Below are 21,730 nucleotides of genomic sequence, written 5' to 3'. Positions count from 1 at the left end.
GTATGGAAAAAGCATGCAGCATGCCCAGGTCTAGCCTGCATACTGTAACATGAGAGGCATTCAAAACCCTAAGCAAACACGAACTTTCAGTGTCCAACATCATAACCTGACCAGGAATGGACAAGCTGCGCACAAATTTTAGGTCCAATGGGTTAATTTTGAAGAAGGGGATCAGTCAATTGCCAAGCATCCACTTACAGTGAATCTTTTAGGTGCATGTGTTTTAAATGACAGTAAATCCTTCACCTCTTTATGAACATAACCCATTTTTTTTTTGATTGGTGACAGGTTATCCAGAATTACATGACACTAAATGTGAATGCCTATAGAAATAAAGAAGCAAACCATATCTAAAAGGCTATTCTAAGTTTAAATAACTCAATGGCTGTGACAACTTACCCAATAACTGAGGCAGTAATATTGTATGTCCCAGGAGCTAGCAATCTCTGAAAGTTCCCTGGCTTTCCAGTTGCAATGTTATGGTCGATTCCCGCCACAGAAATTGTGGCATTTTCGATTCCTTTTTGAGTAACAGAATCTCGGACATATCCTTGAGCTCCTATATGTACCTATATTCAAACAGAAAACATAGAAAGTCTAAACACACGATAATCCTAACAATTCTGTTGTATAACACCCAATAAATGATTGGCAACATGTGGAAATATTGAGCATGTTATGTATGTCTAGGAGGCTCTTTCGGCTCTGGAGAATATATTGGAATATCACAGATTACATTATCCTTTAAAGGAATGTAAAATGGATTTATAAAATTAAATCAGGAAGCAAAATGTAAAAACAGAAAAATATATTTCCATTCTGTATTTAAACCAACAGGCTGAATGTCAATCTACGCTTCAGGTTTTAAAAAATCTCCGGTTCATGAAAAATAGTCACCAGCAGCTGCTCACAGAAGGGCTCATCTTTTCAGTTTGTATAACCTCTGAAGTGACAAACTAAGCTATACAAATAAGTCTATAAGATCAGTGATTAATACTGTAAATTAGACCTCAGTAAATCCCTTCTTAAAGAGATTTTCACTGTAAATCCATGAAGAGCATTTCAGATAATTAGTTGTATATGCCACAGGAGATTATTCTATAGGACTTAGAAGCATTATTTAAAAAAAAAAAAAATCAGAGTATCAGGTATTAGGCATAATGGCATACATACAAGGAAGTTATTCTGCTTGTATAATTATTTATTATTACTAATAAAAAGATAATACATAACATTGCAGTGCAAGTTTATCTGACTGGATTTACCTAAACTGGTTAAGGTAAGCCCCCCAACTACAAAGTACTTTTTTACATTTTGTTCACCTGGTAGAATATGTCTAAAACACCAGACAACTTGGATTAAATAATTTCCAGGAAAATGAAAATAGCTAGACAATTGTCTCTAACTTTAACAAGGCCCCCTATACACATGGGATGCACCTTTTGATTTGTGTTAGTAGAGCACTCAATAGCATTGTTTATTTTCTTCCATTCCCATCATTGGGCCAAGTCTACAAGTTCATCTCTACTATAGTACCACACCTCAAGATGATCAAAGTTAAGGAATAATATATACTTATGATACAGGAAGAAATCCTTCATGACAAAATTAAGCTTGCTAGTAAAGCTTTACCTCTAGGACATATGTAGGTTCTGCATATGTACAGGAAGAATGCAGAAGTGATGAAAAACTTGTCTAGACCACTATCCAAACAGGTTTTAAATCCAGTATAAGTACTTGTATGAACGTAATTTAATCAAAACAAATATGATGCAAAACATTTTTTTCTCTAATTTAAACTAAAAGCACATCTCCAATACATAAGCTCCCCCCCAACTTATTTAATGAGAATCAGTAGAGAAGACCAGTGACAACCATGGCCCGCTCTAATAGATATATTAAAGGAGTAAATCTACCCACTGTGGTAGACCAAATGTGTAATATGCCAGATCGGTAAATGAAAATGAAGAAAAAAAAGTCAGAGAAACAAAAACTAATGAAGCCATCACATAATCTATGGATTGGTAAACTGCAACACATTTTTTCTACTTTTCAACTTTAAGTATGCTTTTTCATGTGGAGCCAAAAAGAATTTTATAAACCTGGCAATGTAGTCAGATGAAGTGATAAAAGTGGAAGGCTGGTAATTTTAGGTGATGCTTGGAGATCACTTTTAAATACTAATGTGTTATTCCAAATAACTATAAAAGACTACACTAAAATGATGATTTTAAAATGTACATGACATGCAGTGCGCATTATATTAAATCCCACATTACCATTTCCATAAATTTCAGCAGAGACTCTCTGTTATTGTTCCACTCCTGAGCCAGCTCAGATGCAAGTGGGTATTTGCAGCATGACAGTTCAAACGTCACTTCCAAGCAGTTTCCCCAGATATAATTGTAATCTTGCATTCCACCTATGGATACAAATCCAAGAGTCAGTAGAGAGATTTAAATAATAACATAGCATATGTATGTAATGTAGTCTCTATGTTTACAATTCAAATAGCAAAGACTAACACACAACCATATTGGCTACAGTGCACATTACCACTATACAAAAGAAGAACATATCAGTCCCAGTAATGCACCTTACACATTATTGTCAGTAAAGATCTTATCTACTTCTTCAAACATATTTAATAAACAAATCCAGCCAGGAAGACACTAACAGAAGCCTTTTAGTATGCTCTTTGGGCAAATAAAACCATTAGGCACCAGTATTACCATACCATCATATCAAACAATTACCTTTTAATATTTATACCGTACAACAAATTCATTATCTGATTACTGGTACAGTTACTAAAGCTAATCAGCCCGAAAACTCTATCCTTTCTCCCCTAAATAATAATTTCCTGATTGTATGAACTTGTTTTTCTTCGTGTTTTTTTTTTGTGTTTTTCAATTTTGTGCAAATTCACAAATGTATAATTATGCAAAATTATTACTATTACACCAATATACACAAACCATTTGTTTCCCCTGTATATATCACACGAAAAATAAAAGTAGTACATTCACCTTGAGCACAATGATTTTCCTTTTAAAAAAATCATTCTTTTCCAATAAAAACCAAGGAAACAAACAAATAAGCATGTATACTATGTACCATTAAACTACAATTTTCAAACATTGCCAAACAAAAGGAAGAGAAAAAATGCTCTGGGAGTATGGGGATTTTGAAAGAAAAATGCTTGGGGATCCAGGGGTTAAAACAACTGCCGTACCAGAAATACAGGTGCTGCCATTGCTGGCCTACTCCAGACTACTACTCCAGAAATGACTGCTGCATGGTTGTGTTTTACCTTGACTTTGAGGCAAAGACATGTAGACATGTAGAGCCTGTGACAAATGAATGAATGAAACATTGAACCCAAGGCATCAGCAATACAGCCAGGCAATTGGCAATCAGTGGGAGCAGCAGACTTTTTCTCAGATGTCAGTGTCTCAGATGAGAGGTTTCTCTCCTATCATTAGGGAATTATGTAGGCTGCCATTTCTAAGCTCCTTGTAAACAATATTATCCCTAATATTATCCTTTACCACTCCCCCATACACGGACCCTCATCCCCCAACATTATCCCTTTCACCATACCCAGACCCTCAAACCCACAACATTCATCTGTGATACCCTACCCTATATCAAGGCCCTCGTCTCTCCAACATTATCCCTGACCCCCTTTCACCATACCCAGACCCTCAAACCCACAACATTCATCTGTGATACCCTACCCTATATCAAGGCCCTCGTCTCTCCAACATTATCCCTGACCCCCTTTCACCATACCCAGACCCTCAAACCCACAACATTCATCTGTGATACCCTACCCTATATCAAGGCCCTCGTCTCTCCAACATTATCCCTGACCCTCTTCTACAGACAGGTATAAAGAATTAATGCCTTGCTTTTCCATACAAAATTATATTTGCTGTTACCAAATTTAAAAAAAAAGGGATAACACAACACAGTCCATGTATACTGTTCCATTACAAAATTGCTGTAATATCTCAGCTAAACTGACTATGTCATTTCAGGTGTTAAAATTACATCAATCTCTATGTAAATAATGGCACAATGTTTGTTCTCCTCACCCAACTGTAACATATTAGTCTAGAGTATGCTTTAAAGAAGGGAAGAGTGTGAGCTGAGCTACCCTTAGATTTACAGATGTACACCATCTGGTATAGGTGCTTTAGACATCTGCTTGAAGAGACATGTTTGTGTTCAGAACAATGCAAGCAGAACACTCATACAAATCACCTGAAATGTTCTAATCAATATTAATACTGCTTTTACTGTACATTCTATTACTTAATAAGTTGGAGAACTCATACAAGGGCATGAAAAGATGCTCCACATGAATAGGAATGTTTTGATTTATTTGTGGTATATGTAATGCATTTGCGTTGGGTAAAATGGAAGCAAATCCGCTTCTAGCACTGGATTTGCCATAATGGGCAGATTTTCCCAGCTTAGCTCTGCAACAGCCGCTATCATCTTCTCCTGATCCACTTCTAATGTTTGAAGTCTTCAGCCATCTCCACTACCTGGGTATAATATCAAATATCTGTGGCAAACCTTTTAGTTTCTCCTGCTATTTAAAATCCAGCCTGCCAGTTAGGTTTTTTTTTTTTATTTTATTTTTATTATTATTACTAAGCAGATTTTTTTTTCTCTTCAATGCGTAGGGGAGCCTTTTACAAAGAATGGCAATGCAATGCATGCAAACACTTGTCATGGATTAACCTAATGCTCGTTACTACAACACAAAGATGTGAACGATCCTTCAATGGTTTCTCCTTCAGAAATAGGAATTGATATAAGCAATAAACGTAACTTTGTATTCAAATATCAAACTATGTTAGGAATATATGCATTGTAAAAAAAAAAATATTTGCTTATTCATTATAAGAACTAGGATACTGAATATGCATTTAACTGATAGCAACTTATCTCTGTATGAAATATGCATACTCATACTCGGATATCTAAAAATACTTTTTGTTGTTTATGTACATTACAAATGACAAAAATTACCGACACTTTATTTAAAAACAATATATATTGTAATGTACAAATGTATTATGTAATGCAATGCAGATGAATGAGAATGGGGTGAGCAGACTGATGACCATTGTAAACTGTTGAAATCACAGTTTCTTAAGAACTACACAGTGGTGCAGACGGCTGAGCAGTTGGCAAGGTGTCAGCCACCAAGTGCCCTATGGAAAGGTGGGTTCCTTTTTCTGTCCGAACATAGCCTTATTGTAGCTGTTTTAATTTGCCTCCTAATACTGCAATTGTGCCAGTGATTGTGCCATTTAGAGAAGGCAAAAACAGATGCAAACACTCCATTCAGTCTCTGCTTCTCCATAGTGCTGCAAATAAAGAAAATGCTGATATGCAAGCTTTTGTAGGGTAGAAGAAGCTGTGTAGGTTTCTTTTGTAAATGATTTACTGAAGGGCCAGATTTCTTTTTTAATTGGTGTACTCTGTGCTGCAAATGCCTTGCTCCATTTGACATCTAGACATGATTCTACGTTGGGACAAAGTAGTAACTCCCCTGCGCATGCACAAGAGTTAGACTAACTAATCAAAAGGCTGAATACTTTAGAACAGAAAGAGCATCAGATAAGCATTAAAAAAAAAAAAAAAAAGTAAATCAAAGCTGGTGAGGTTCGCTTTGGCCGACAAGCCTGGAAAAAGGACCAAATATGATGTGTGTACTTGAACGTTATGGAAAAACACCCAAGGGCCAACATTTTGCTACTTAGGATAGTTGTTCAGTTCTGCTTGAAAAAAAAGTTTTATACTAATACTATAGATGGTGTGCTTGATTCATGACAGGAGATGGACACAGTTTACGTAAGATGATGAATACATCAATCTCGAAACAAGAAACGTCTTAGATAAAAATGCATATTGTAATTTTAGATTCACTAAACGACCAGCAGACTCCAGTGATATCCCAGCAATACTTGGCTGCTCTTATCCTTACTTTCTCAATAGACCAATAATGTAAAAATCCAGGCCAATTTTTTCTAAACTTAAGAAAAAAAAACTGTAATCACTGTAATCCTAGAGACAGATGGAACAGCACAGAAACAGCTGTACTCTTTTACTGGTGTAATGTTTAAAAAACACGCTGAATCCTGCAGTGCTGCCTTTATATGAAGCAGACTAATAAGTTACAGTCCACTCAGAATCATCCCTCCAACCATTCTCAACTTGGATCTTGGGCATCCCAAAAACCATATGCCCTTCCACTGTTCCATCATGCCAAATAAACACGGCACATTTTTCATGCCAGCATTATTCGAACATAAATTTTATACGGCTACTTCTTTAAAGGTACAACCTTCAAACATTTCAACATAATGGTATATAAAGGTTAAAATTGTATTTTGATAACTTTAGAAGATTGTGTAGGGGTTTGAAGATTAGAGAAGTTGAATGGGAGATTCATCCATCTAATTTCCCAAGGACTTAAGGTACTATATAAAAAGTGGAAAAACTAAATTTTAAAGATGTCATGAGACAAAGATGAGTGAACCTAGACATATGTACAATTGAAATGACTTTACTTATGGGTGCTGTTTTTTAATATGTTGTTGAAGAGCTGATGATATCACAAATGTAGTTTTAGTGATAGAGCACCTAACTGAACTCATGCTGAAACTGAAACTCATGTCTTGGTAGGTTTTTACCTACTTCACATAGGCTATCGGGAGACTAGCCTTAGAAAGTTAGTGAAGCTTTGCATGAAATTAAATCCTTTTTACTGCGACTTCTACATTAAAATAAAAGAAGCTGTGACAATAATGCCTATGATCTATGTTCCATGTCACCTATCAAAAGCAGAGTTAAAGAAAAGAGGATGAGTTACAAAGAGCTAACAATCAGGTGCTGTATTACATTCTTTGTTAACATTTAGGAAGAAAGACAGGTCAGATTTGATTGGCTAAGACAAACCCCCCCATTGTCCCTTATTTTACTATAATACAACAGACAAATTGTGATTTATACAAATGTTCAATAGTAACACAGTACTTCATTGTTTTAAACTGATAAAGAACAATTGTTTACAGGGATTTGTGATTTGCAAACACATCAGTTTTAAAGCTGGCACAACCATCCATATGTGATCACAGAATGCAGAATAACAGGCACAACACAAATGACAATGGGCAAGTAACTAGACCTATATTATAAGCGCTATGTTCTGCTACAAAAAACCTGAACAAGGTGGGAAATCAATGTGTTTTTTTTACAAAATGAATGTTTGTCTTTTAAAGTGAAACAACAAAAAAAGGTTAACTAAAGTTTAAACTTAATGCTAACATTACTCAGCCCATGGTAAACACTATTTAGGACAGTGAATAAGGGAAAGTTACAGCTTGTCACCATAAGAAAAAGGAAAATCTATAATAGATAACATGGCCAAGATAAATAAAAAGCAATAATACTGCCTAAGGTCTACATATAGTTTTCAACCCAACCTGACTTTGACAACTCTGTTTTATGATTTTCCAACATACTTTAGGTCTACATAAGGTGAGGAACATGCAAATGGAATTTATCACCAAAGCCTAAGGCTGCGTACACACATTCAGTACTTGTCGTTGGAAAAGATTTTTCACAATCCTTTCCAACGACAAAAGACTGAACAATGAACGAGAGCTGTACATCCAGCGCTGTTTTGCTCTATGGAAAGGGAAGAGGGGCGAATGATGGAGTGACACCCCGCTGCGCTCTCTCCCGTTCACTTTCATTACGATCATGGATCCGCAAGGATCTATGAATGAAGTGCACTGTACACGCCAGATTCTTGTCTAATATCAGCCCTGAGGCGATTATGGGATGAGAATAATCTGACTTGGGTATGTAGCCTAAGGTAGGCTGTATATGGACTGGGTGTAGGAGAAACAGCCAACTTGATCCTTGTTGACATTTTGAGAAGGTAAATATAAAACACATTGGTTCATGAAAGAATATTGATTAAATATGACTATGGAATGTGGAGCTGCTTTCTATATTATAGAAAGGTATTTTGGAAAGTTAGAGAACCTCTATTCCCCGATGAAGAAAAAGGTACAAACTGTTAATTAATCACAACCTAAATCTGTAAGAAGACTAAGACAGAACACCAATGCTTGGCTGATAAAGAAAAAAAGAACAGTTGGCTAGAGAAGAACTGGGCTGCCATTGCTGACCTTTTGCTTGGCTGTAATATTTCAAGAGATTGACCTGAAATAAGCATGAAGATGAGGGGAGTCAGAGTAAAGTCAGAGCACATGTTCTAAAACGTATTTAATGTAGTGAAACTAATGAATCACAATGAAGGAAAATTGGTAATGACCCAAAGGATTCCTTCGAGCAACAGTCCGCCCAAAACATATTTGATGGCTGAATTATCCAGTAGTTCCTTCATTCCTTCATTCAGTTAGTAAATCCTCCTGACACCCAAAGCGGTAATCAGTCATTTATTTTATGACTGTCAAAGATTACAGAACTACTAAGTGAAAACAGGAATGGTAGTGATCCTCATCAAAAATAGAGATTTTCTAATATGCTACAAAACCTCCTTCCAACCAATATCCCTGCATTGCTCCCTTTTATGTACAGAATAGGAAAGAAATAAAAAGCTTTTCCACGTGCTATAAAAATTGGAGGAAATTATAGCAAGTGCCTATGGTGTGTTTTATACAAATGACAGATGTTTCACCAATCGCTGTTCTCTGTGTGAGATTTTTGATAAACTATCAACACCACTGGTATCATTTTTTGTGTTTGTGTGGGTGTGCTCTGGGCATTACAGTTTCCTCCCACAACCTAAAACCATGCAATTAGGTTTATTGGCTTACTCCAAAATTAGCTTAGTTATGACATATGACTATGTTGGATAGGCCCTTCGAGAGACAATTTGTGCCAAGATGATGGTCTTTGTTAATTGCTTTGTGATATGTTGTCTCTAAATACAATTTGATAATAACCCGTACAGCGATCACTTTTAAACGTATCACATATGATTGTTTTGAATGAATATAACTAATGTATTTAATGATGGTAAGGTGCCGTTATGTAACAAAAACAGAACAGGGGGTATACTATATACTGAGATAAATAGTATATAGTTTAAAAAAAAAATCAACATTGTTTTGTTTCTAATTGCACTCTCAACCCTCTAAATCGTGCTAAAGGTATAGACAAATTCTCTCATTTGTGTCAATCCCTCAAGAAAAGCTATGACAAAGGCACCTTTTTATTTGCTTAGATACATATCACTAATGCTATAAAATGTGTAAGTATTATTTTTAACCAGTATTTATACAGCGCAAACATATTACGCAGCGCTGTACAAAGTCCATAGTAATTTCACTAACTGTCCCTCAAAGGGGCTCACAATCTAATGTCCTTACCATAGTCATATGTATTTATTACAGTCTAAGGACAATTTTAGTGGGAAGCCAATTAACCTAATTGCAAGTTTTTGGAATGTGGGAGGAAACCCACTCAAAGACAGGGAGAACCTGCAAACTCCATGCAGATAGTATCCTGGCCGATATTCGAACCTGGGACCCAGCGCTGCATAGGCCAGAGTGCTAACCACTGAGGCACAGTGCTGCCCAATTTTCATAAAATCATGAAATAAGCTATCCTATATTATTTCTATTCTGTGCAAGCACTCAGCAGTATAAAAGAACATTGTAACAGACAAGCATTTGGCCAAGCAAATAACTTTAAGGTTAAAACAAATATATGTAAGGATTGAAATGTTCTAATTAAACAAAACAGAAAGGTGACCTTTAAACACATCTACCTACTATGCACACCCCAGGCAGCATCTGGCTCTGTAATACACCATGGTTTGATCATTATCAAACAAAACTTGCTACATTGCTGTTTACCAAGTTAACACAGACTTCCAGTATATAGAAAATTAAAGATAACAGGGTGGCCAAAACACTTTCTGATGCACAGTGGGGTTTATTACTGAATGGATAATCATTGAGTAAAAGGAGCTAAACTCTGTGTAGTGTACCTTTGCTTTCATATAAAATAGTAAAGCATAGTTCCCCAAGACAGTTATAACAACATTGGGTGATATTAAAAACACTTTGGTCACACTGAGCCCTCATAACAAACAGGCCAGTAGCTTCTATTCTTCTGAACAGCAGAATGAGATGAGATCAATGGGGTGTGAATTTTGTTACTTGCCAAAATCAGTGGAAAAGTGCAAGCTTGTGTGTATATCTCCTAAACAAAGAACATCATGTAAAATGTCTCATCATTTAATGAAGCTAAACAGTGCTTTTGTTTTAATAAAGTCTTTATCCATCACAGTGTTTCTCAGTTTGTTCTAGCCACATGCGTGTTCCTGTTCTGGGAATTTCTACATCAAAGTCCTTAAATGCCACAAAGAAATCAAAGCAGGGGATGGTAATATATAGGTATACCACCATTAGTACATTTAAATGTCACAAATCACACATGGGCATAGTTGTGGGCACTGCTTTGTAAGTATGTTCACATGTGAGACATTCAGATACTAAAAATATTCACATATTAAAAATAAGCAGTACATTACTTGTAAAACAAGCCCACCTTTACCTCTGAAGGTATTGTGGAGTAATGTATCCTCAAAATATACAACTGATGCATTACATTAGCTCATGGAATTGTGCTCAGCTCACATTGCACCCCCTTTCAAGCAGCCTTCTGATTCTAGGGCCTTAGTCGGTCATTATAATTGTATACAGTGATTCTGCCACAATTTATGTGCTAATGAAAAATACGTTTTTGGTATGAAAAAACTTCAAAAAATGATTGTCATGACCTTCATTATATGGATGTAAGTCCTACACCGCACTAATGACCAATATCTGTCAGAAGTACAGATTTGTTGGGGAGGATAGAAAACCTTCTGTGATTGCTACTGTTCTATCTTGTAATACGCACACCGGCAGTGCCCAACATCAGCAGCATTCTCCTCCTTACCCTTCCACCCTTTATCGGTAAAATGCAGGTCAGTGTAACATAACTTAAATTTACATCCATTTCAACATAATTAATAAATACTTAAAAACACTGTATTGCAATTATTACAGAAATTGTGACAAGCTTATCATATATGTACTACTACCTTTCTTGCTCATAATCCAAACTGGCTACCGGGTAAAGGCCAGTAAAAAAGCCGGGTTAAAAAAAAAAAAAAAAAAAACTTTTCTTTGTTCTAAAGACAGCCAAAATGAAGCATGTTAGTTGAAACCTATTTTATTAAATCACATCTCTAATTTCAGATGCCTATTAGGTTTATGGCGTCTTTTAAGCTGATAAATTTATTGTATGAATAAGTCATTGTATTTCAAAACAAAAGGTTGGCCAACACAGTGATTTTATAGTATTCTTGTTACCTGTATTAAAGATCACATATCACATGTATTGCCAGAATAAAGTTACACTTATATTTGATTGCAAAAGCAAGTCCCAATCTAATAGCTGGGATGGGGCACAATACCACAATAGTTTTACACCTGTGCTGCTTTTTACAAAACTCATGTAGTTAGCTTCTGCATTAAATATTTTAGCAAAAGAGTCATAAAATTATTTTCATTGTCATGATTAAATTATCATAGATGACAATGTGTTGTTGTGTAGAGACTTTGAACACTAATGTTTTTACATATTTGTAGCAAGTAAAAGCTTTATTAAACAATAAATTTATAAGTTATACACAATAAAGTGCAACTGTGTGTGGCTCTGCAAAACCAAACATGTACCTGATACAAGTTTAAGTAAGCGTCTGTTAAGTGAATTTGTCATCTGACTTAAATGAATAGGCAGCTTTCATACAATATACATGACATAACACATGTTAAGTGCACTGCAATGGGTTCTAACAGCTTACAGGCCTCTGGTTTTTGTGGAGAACCTTGGCAATCCATCAGCCTTCTAATGTAAAAGGAAAAAGAATTTGGAAATAATTTAATTGCTTTTGTTGTAAATTCCCCACAATGCCTAAAGCCACGAAGGTGAATAAACGCTTGCTTTGATTCAGCTCAAATATATTACTAATTTAAAGGGCATCTAGAAATAAAAAGACAAAAGTATACATCAAGCTAAAATGTTTTGCTTAATTTTGGAAAGAGTGGGTAAGAATTAGAATTCTGACCTAAAAATCTATAACAAAGTCAGAAATAAAAATCTCACAGGGGTTGCACCATTCTGTTCCATTGCTTTATTCTACTAGCTGATATTCACTTGTAACATCCAGAAATACCATTACCTTAGTCTAAGCCATACACACTACTGTCATAGTTGACTGTGCAATAGCATACACTTTTTGGTGACAATGGCAGCAAATATTGTGTGTTGAGTTGAATTATTTTCCAAAAGCTTTTCTGCTTAGCCCTGAGAACATGACAAATTGGTGAAGGTTTAAACCTAAATACTTTATGTACATAAACAAGCTTTATTTTTGAGACTATATTTCGCTATATTTGAGACTTGGGCATCACTATAAATGTTTACTTATAACTAAACAATGTTGGTCTCATCAGCAGACAACACACAGTCAAAGACGTTCCAGATCACATTATTTACTTGAGGTTGGCCAACAGGAGTTGTCATAAACCTCTGCAGGATATCCTGGTTCACTTATTTGAGTCATACAGCTTATCATCCTACCCACTCATTTAAAGACAAACAGTGAAATGATGTAATTGGTGGCCACATCATGGCTCCTCTAAACTAGAATACAGCAAACCAGCAATCTGCTCCTCCTAACAAAAACAAAGGAATGAAGATTAAAGACCAGCATTTCAATAGGAGTTAAGTTTCCTGTACTACACCAGGGCTTAGTAAATCTGACATCTAGGAAGCCAGTACACCAAAGACTACAGTATGTAATATTTCTTTATAGTATTTTCCTTTGATGGAAAAGAAATACAACTTTCAAGATGCATGTGCTATTTATCTTCTCTCACTGGCTGACTGGCTTTTGTTCAATAAACAAAACTATAATCAATTCTATTACAGCCATACATACAACAAAGTATCCTTGATACTTTGGAATGCAAACAGCCTTGGCATGCTGGATCGCTTAACAATCAAACGCTAGTTTTCATCAGTATAAATACTATTATAATTGCTATTATTACATCCTCACTGCAAAAACATTTATAAATAAAACCCTGACAGTGGTTTTACCTTTTCAACATTTGGAATTGGGCATTTTTTAGTAGAATTAACAATTTTTTGTTTTTCTATTTATAGGTATTTTTCTTTTACAATCATCACAAGTCATTTTCAAAACAGTTTTCACTGTAAGCACAGAACAACGCAAAAGCAACTCAAGCTAATTCCAAAATAACTCAGAAGCAAGACAAAGCAATGGACAGTGATTTATTTGGCTTGTTGAGTTTGAAGCCCAAGCACAAGAACCATTTAGCCCCACTGACAATGTTCTGCACCCTCCTCTGGTAAATAAAAACATGCATCAAAGACAAAACTTATTTTAGTTGATATATAATACTGGCTATATATATAGAGAGAAATTTCTAGGCATTTTTGAAAAAAAGAAATACATTTGAAATGATAATCCAATGGCTCAAGACAACCTTTGACAAAAAGTGCTATTTTTTTTTTTTTACAGTTAGGAAGTGGTAGGTTTCCCCAAATAACTTGGTCATTTTTGCAAAACCAAAGTAGTTTATATTTCCTGAAAACTAATCTATGTATACAGACAGCACAGCAGGAAGTTAAATGATTCTGAAAAGTTGCATACAGGAAATGTTTCAATGCTTTTCATCAGAGAAGGCGGCCCCCAATCCCTTCATAGATTAGACACATTTCTTGATAAACTACAAGAACTACTGTTAGCAGTCATAGTAGAAATAATATGAATAATATACAGATGATCAGAAGATCTGCCCCAAACCACATTACCAAAAAATAGTTGTATAGGAGTTGGGAGAAGAGGTCTTGTTTTTGTAAAGATGTTCAGAATTGTAATAAAGTATAAAAGAAAATGAATAACTAATAAATCGAGCAGTGAAATAAAGATATATTGCATTGATTTGTTAGGTGTTAACTGATTTGAAAACTACAGAATATTAAAATGCATATAATCCACGTTAATATCCATGGTTATCTAGGTGACAAAAATGCCTGCAATTGGTACTTGCATGAACATACAAAATAATTTCTAATCTATTAGCAAATCATTTCACAATCATAAATGATAACAGAAAATTCTGAACTTCACAATGGGATAACATGAGCTCTTTCTAATACATTATTATCCCAAATGTTGATATACTTATTATTTTATGTGCTGCATAAGACTTTTAGATTAAAGTAACTGGAGATAGATAACAATACAGTTTCTATGCAGACAGCAAGCAGTTGATAGAAACATGTTGTCCAACTTACCTTGAACATCATACCAGTGGGCTCCATTAGTGATTCCATCATGGAAAACCTCGTCCTCCTCACCCTTACACTTTGGGTGACCGGTCTTCATGATTGGGTGGTTTGAAGCATAGGCTTTAGCCAGATACTGAAACACTTTGTCATCTGTGGATCTGCTATAGAAGCCAGTCTCCTGATGAAGGCTGGAATCATCAAAGGGATAGCTAGCCACCACCGAGCCACCGTGCAGATTCCCAGAAAGCACAAACCTGGACAAGCAAGACAAATTTAAAAATATGTTTCTTTGCCATACTAAATTATTTTATGTCACTGTTATAAAAATAAACAAAATGGTTTTTAGAATTTACCTGACTGCTTTTTTAGAGGTTTAAAATTAAGGTACAATCAAAAAAGCCTGAAAACACTCCTAAAAACTCTATTTTATTTGGTTCCAAAAACGTCATCCAGCTTCCATGTCCCTGTCCAATGACAGCCCCCCTTATTGGCCACTGTGGTCCCTCCACTGTTTAGGGGTATGGCTGGTGGACAGGGGTAGGGCTGCCTATAGATTTTAAAGGGAAGTCTGATGTTCAACCATAATCCAGCACCCTCAGAGCATTATTTGCATTGCCAGTGCTGCCCAATTTAGGGGAAATTATTAGGGATCAGACAGGTGTTTTTTAGTATTTCCAATAGAAGCTCCCTCCACGAACGTGAGTATTTAACTAAAGGTAAATACTCTGGCTAAAGGTAATCTGGCTGGTTTAGATAACAAGGTAAAACCAGTTTTAGAAAAGTGCACAGAAGAGTACAGAATGGATAACTAACAAGGTGCCTGCTAACAGGACTTTTTATTCACAAAATCACAGCCAACGCTAAATAACTTTGGGATCCAGCTGGCCTCCTTCAAGTTTCCCTCATGACAATCTGTAGTTTGGATAGAGAATCAAAATAAAGTATGTTAAAGTGAACATACAAGGAAATTAGATGCCTCCAGGCTTCAAAATTTTATCCAACAACGTTATGGCGTACTAATACTGCCTACTGAATTTGCTGGAATGTCTTGGAGGCCCTTTAACTTACCTATTTGTAATAAAATAATACATTGCTGAACACACCCAGCTGCCTGCTACCTCTCACATTAGATAAACATATGAATTTATATAAATAAAGAAGTTTCTCAGCGCCACCAATCAAATATAAACATGCCATGTGGCTGGATGAACCAGCAGCTCAGGTTGAACCATACTCCTCCATATCAGAAGTCATGTGACCAATGCCTTGGAACTGATCTTGACACTGTCCAGCAGAATAAAGGATTTTAGTAATAACAGAAACAGGTACACTTTTCAATTTTTGTTTGAGTTAAATTAAAGCTTTCTTGTATTTTCATGATAGATCCATTTCAGTTTGCAAATACAAGAACAGGCAAAGGCTTAGATAAGTAAGCTACGTCTAGAATGAACAGCAATTACAACTGTTAGTCTAATTGCAAAACTAAAACCTGGACTAGAGAAAATAACATTTCTTTATTGTAAAGTGAAGGTGAAACTGCATTAACTGGTTTTTCTGCTTTCAGAAATATATAATGGCTTTTGCCGAGGGCTAAAATTAAATTACTACTGCTCGGTATATGAGAGAAAAGTTCAAGTTTTACTAAAATCATATCCAACAATTTATTTCTAACTTAACAACCAACAACATTTGCTGATTGTTGATAAAACTGTATTTCACATAATAAGGAGTGGCAATAAAGAAAAACTGTTTTATCTGAAAAAAACATTTACGTTATCTCAAATCTAAGAAATTTGTGTTACATTCACATTTTGAGAGGAGAAATGAATTATTGGCACAATAACTGAAGCATGAAGAAGAGTACGGCAAGACGAAACAAGCATTGCTCTTAAAAAGGTGTCCCGGCTGCTTTATCCAAAGTAAATCACCTTACTGCCCTCAGCAAAAATAAAGATTGATAATGATTTACACATGCAGTACTGTGTGGAATCATGCTTCCGCACATCTGGGGGGCATAATAGCTTTGACACGTTCTTTACATGCCACAATTTACATAGTGTGCCGATATGTGCGACCTGATGACTGAATAGCGCGATGGAGTAAAGCACAACTGTATTAGTTGCTTACTGAAGTGTTTAAGAATAATTAGAAGATAAGTCTCCAATGCACCAAAGCAATTCCAGTTTGAAATGCAACCAATTGAAATGGAACAAAAACACAACAAAGGTAAAGCCAGAAAGTCCACTCAGTTTACCCTAATCAAAGTTTTATTTAATTCACTGCAGTGTTGGGCTCAAATCCACTTCTTGAAGTATGTAATGTTTAAATGACTTTGATATATCATTTAAAATCAGAATCAAACAGTGACAAAGTTCTATGGCAGTTCTGAATTTCTTTGGGGGCTGTGACTGGGCTATCAGTACTGGCACGCTGATGTAGCAGGCTTTCTGTATGATACAGACACAGCTTGAGTGTTTGGGAATTATGCATTATGAGTAGGTAACTAAAAAGTGGTTTCCAGATTAGTGAAAAAAAAAAGAAAAGATTGAAACTGTATACCACAGAAACAATGAGATGGAAACCGATACCCTGAAGAGGTCCTCCATTATGCAAAGAAGGCTTTTTTTAATTCTGACACAACTGTACCATAAAACCTAGCTCTATATAATATATTACAGTATATATTATTTATATTTCTGTAATTTATTTCTTATTTCTGATGTCTTATTATCGGTCCCCAAACAAGCAGAGGACCCAATTAGGTACCTTGCAGGTTATTACTGCATTTTACTTGATGAAGTTGTCCCAATGAACGCCTTACACAACAAGCAACGACTGTGCAGAAAAACTGCTCATTAACTTATTACTGTATAAACGACCTAAATGTAATATAGCCCCAAGCAACTAGACATTCACAGTCCATATACCACACTGAACTTGAAATGAACTAGACAGATCAATGTTAATCATCCAAGTGGCCACGGTTACATTATGCTCTATTTAAATCATGTTTCCATATAAGCTATCTGGATTTATACAGATCAGGCTACACCAATCAATAAAAGCTTTTCAAAATAAAATATAAAAAACTCTCAGCTGTTACAGGTTAATAAAAGAGCAGAACACAAAGATAGCAGGATGGGTGTTTGGTAATATCACTGCAATTTTGTCTAATACAACTTCCATGGCACTGAAAGATTGCAAAGGAAAACGATTGGTGAATGAAACTCAGCCAGCCCTTTTTATCCCTCTAAAAAAATCAGCAGAGGATCTCTAGAGAGGGCAGTAATTGTGTGTAGATATATAATTGTTGCATGATTTTACACTGAATAGGTTGTGTGTTAAGCATCCAATGCATTTTAATGTGAACCGATCCCAAGACTAAAGCAACAACTGTTGAAATCATGAGTACGCAGTGCTTATTGCAATGAAAACACTATGGCCGTGGTGTTGTTTCCACTTTAATAGCTGAACTTTAGGACATGCCAACACTGTCTTAATAGAAATGACCATGTATTTCCTTACTTGAATATCAGTGTGCTTTATGTATTGTTTCCAGATCCGTGCAGCAATCCAGCAGCTACCTGTTTTAAAGGCCAGACACCTGCTTGTTGGGGGGGGGGGGGGGGGGGGGAGGAAGGGTTCCTGGTCCTGTAATTGCCCATCTGTACAGCCTGTAGTAAGAGGACATGACCAGCATTTACCAGAACAGTGATGCAAACTGGGTTTGCAAAGGCAGGAGTGCACAAAGTGCATTATTATTTGTGGTTATTGAGGATTATATTTAAATGAACATTTTTGTGCTTGGAGTTCAGCTTTATAGTTTAATACCTGTGTGTTGATAGCTAACACTATTGGAATATTTGGTTCATGGTAAATATGTGCAGGAACTGAAAAGATTCTGAAGACTTGGTAGAAGAGGAGAGGTGCGTGACTTATCAGGACTTAGAGAAGGTGATCAGAGCACAAAAAAGCAATTTCTAAGTTACAATATATGCAAAGTTTGTCTAACTTTATTGTGGTCCCTAGAACTCACACGGAAGGCAGAAGTAATGTTCTAATGTATACTGTTACTTATATACTGTATAATGTTACTGGTTTTTTTTTTCTTAGTACCCTCTTTGACCCTTAGGCTATATACACACACGTCAGATGTGCCTCGGGGCAGATATCGAATGAGAATCTGGTGTGTGTACAGCCCTCATCATTTATGGATCTGTCCTGGCAAATGGTCGTGGAACATCCTTTCCATCGACAATTACTGAATGTGTGTACTAATGTAAATATTTTGGTGTGCCAGTGACTGGGATTTTTCAGGAGATAAAGGTTTTTCTTCTACTCAAACAACAAAGTTAGCCGATGTTTGTTTTTCCAAATGTGATGTCTGACAAATAATACAATGTAAATGGAAGATGATGGTACCCAATCAGATCAGGAAATTCTCTGCACAAGGAGTTCAGCCCTTCAGATACTCCTAATTAGTCACTATTTTTTTCTAGTCCTGGAGCCTTTTCTTTTCTCCTTTATTGGTCAGATTTGCACGTTAGCTCACGACATGAAATATCACATACACACTACTGACCATTGAGTAGCCTATTCATCTGAATGAGCCGAGGAATGCACCAATGCAATGCAAATGATCAAACATAGTGCATTTTCTGTATTGCAGGGCTATGGGAAATCAGCACCTGGAGTTGTCAGTAAAAGTTATTTCCTCACAAACCATGTGATCACCACATAAATCTGGTAAAACAATTTGATCTGAAATGAATCAAAGTGAAATCAGAAAGGGACTGATGTTTGGAAATTACACTTTAAATCTGAGAAAACCGCAAAGGAGGACATATTTGCATATGTACATTGTTTTGTGACTTTCAACCTATTTCAGCAGAACTGCAAAACTGCCAACAGATTTGCCTATATGTACTATGCCTAAGAGCATGCAGTGTTAAAGCCACCAAACTTTCAAAATGTAACACAGATTAATGTTCCCTCAACACAATTTACAAGGGTTAATAGGGTGACTATACAAAAAGATGTTACCCACTATTTTCCTTCTTTCATTTTCTAAAAGCTGCAGACTTTTCCTGCTTTAGACAATTTCATGAGGCTCATCACAGGTAAAGACCAACTAAGCAATCTAAGATGAAATCACTGTTGCATGCAAGGCTCACAGACTGGTATTATGTTCTGAGAATTTTAATTACTACTAGAACTACCTGAACTGCTCTGCTGCACACAGGACCCACAGCATGTGCTTATCCATCATCAGCACAAACAGGAAATTAACAAACAGTGCAGTTCTCATATATAGAGCTTCACTCTCAAATATCACAAGTACTCCCAACTCGTCCTACACATCCTAAAACATGATAAAACCTATCTCTGCACTTTCATCCAAAAGAAATGGGCACAGTCTGCAGTCTCTCTCATCCATAAGAGGTGGTCACAACATGCCAGGCAGTCACAACCTGCACTGCACTCTCTCTTACATACCAGGCGGTCAAAACCTGAACCACATTCTCTCTCACCCATACAAAACTTCCAGAACTCTCTCTTACACATAACAAGTAGTCACAACCTGGCCATTGTTGTTGTCTAGTGGCCCCTCTTATCTGAAAAGTACCTGCAGACATATATCAATAGACTGTACAATGGGCAAACATTATTTATTTTTATTTCTTTAATGTTCTGTCAGAGACAAGTGTGATAATAACAAAAGATAATTTGCTTTCTTTTCACTGTCACTGCATATAACTCATTTTATTCACTTATAGTAGACTTGGACCTCTGATGGGGACATTTGTTCCAAGAATGGGGAGCACAGGTAATAGGCAGTAACAGTCTGCACCACACTTTCCCACTTACTGAGAAAGTAAACTACAACTTGCCTCATTCTCTTTATAATAGTGAACCTGAACTCTGCTTGGTTATAGAAATCAGTTACTGATTTATTAAATAATAAAAATAAAGTTTACGCTAGTTATCCTATAAAAAATAAAAAAAGGATAAATCACCTTTGGGATAACAATAGACATTGAAATAATTCGAAGTATAGCATGCAATAGTCTTTTTTAGATTCAGATATAGTGGTGAGGAGAAGGAACCCATCAGGAAGATTCACTCTCTATTTTCTGACATTTCTTCTCACAACAATTGTCTAAGGTGGGATTTTCCCCACATTAGAAAGATGAATTCTCACTTCCTGTTGTGTCTACAAAACAGAATGTGAGAGAAATCTCTGTAATGAGACACAGATAACACATCTGCCAGTGGCTTTACCCTCCCCTACTCTACATAGAGAAATCTTTTCACAGATTCATCTTTTTTCTGCTTTGTAGTAATTTGTGTTTTCTGTTTCCTTCCACAAATTCATACTAAATGGCACAATTGGACTTCACTTTTTTATCTGGCGAGTTTTATTTTTTAGAATATAAAAGGCAGCGTTGTCTCCATCACTGACAGTGAGAAAGCAAGGCCTTAGAAGAGTCCCACCAGCACAGGATGTCCCATGGCAGGGATAACCGGATTATTTTCTGGGAGAGGCAGAGGGCCAATCACAGACAGCAGTTAAGATTTTGGGTTTAATGTTGTACACACACTGTACCTAATTATAGTACACCCTGCAAGAAGGACCACGGTGCAGGACCGGGCTGTGCAGATATACTGATAGGAACTGATAGGAAACAATCACTGATAGTAATAGAACTGTTGGGAAAAATACTCAAAGAAGCATTTATCTTCTATACCAAGGAAAAAATGCTATTTCCAGTGACAGCTCAGATTGTTTTCACATCTTCATCAACTGTCCCTGACAAGAGCTGGTTTCATACAGGGTCACAGTGTCTAGAAGCACCGATATGCAGTTGGCATAATAAAAAATAAACACCGTGCCCAATGCCCAGCACTGATCTGTAAATCATTCTTACATTCGCACAGCGGCAGCCGCCAGGCAGCGCCCCTCTCGCACAGCGACAGCCGCCAGGCAGCGCACCTCTCGCACAGCGACAGCCGCCAGGCAGCGCACCTCTCGCACAGCGACAGCCGCCAGGCAGCGCACCTCTCGCACCGCGACAGCCGCCAGGCAGCGCACCTCTCGCACCGCGACAGCCGCCAGGCAGCGCACCTCTCCATCAGTGACAGCCGCCAGGCAGCGCCCCTCTCCATCAGTGACAGCCACCAGGCAGCGCCCCTCTCCATCAGTGACAGCCGCCAGTCAGCACCCCTCTCTCTCGCACAGTGACAGCCGCCAGTCAGCTCCCCTCTCTCTCCACAGCGACAGCCGCCAGTCAGC

General features: G+C 36.7%; 1 protein-coding gene and 1 long non-coding RNA gene across 2 annotated transcripts in view; one reads left to right on the top strand and one right to left on the bottom strand.

The window, feature by feature from the left end:
• The window catches only part of CPD (carboxypeptidase D), a 46,328-nt gene that overhangs the window by 23,447 nt on the left and 1,151 nt on the right, over positions 1–21,730 (bottom strand). Inside the window, exons 2-4 of the mRNA XM_072430834.1 lie at positions 14,443–14,690; positions 2,280–2,422; positions 400–569 (exon numbers count right to left, since the gene is read on the bottom strand). Coding sequence (XP_072286935.1) covers positions 400–569; positions 2,280–2,422; positions 14,443–14,690 — 561 coding nt within the window. The remainder of the gene's footprint in view (positions 1–399; positions 570–2,279; positions 2,423–14,442; positions 14,691–21,730) is intronic.
• LOC140343940 (uncharacterized) lies at positions 5,065–13,519 on the top strand. Its single transcript, XR_011923431.1, has 2 exons — positions 5,065–5,241; positions 13,285–13,519. It is a non-coding gene; the product is annotated as an uncharacterized lncRNA (long non-coding RNA).

The sequence above is a fragment of the Pyxicephalus adspersus genome, chromosome 1 (assembly GCF_032062135.1).
Source record: "Pyxicephalus adspersus chromosome 1, UCB_Pads_2.0, whole genome shotgun sequence".
In the NCBI taxonomy this organism is placed as follows: domain Eukaryota; kingdom Metazoa; phylum Chordata; class Amphibia; order Anura; family Pyxicephalidae; genus Pyxicephalus; species Pyxicephalus adspersus.
The sequence above is the reverse complement of the archived record's forward strand: the minus strand, read 5'-3'. Positions and strand labels throughout refer to the sequence as shown.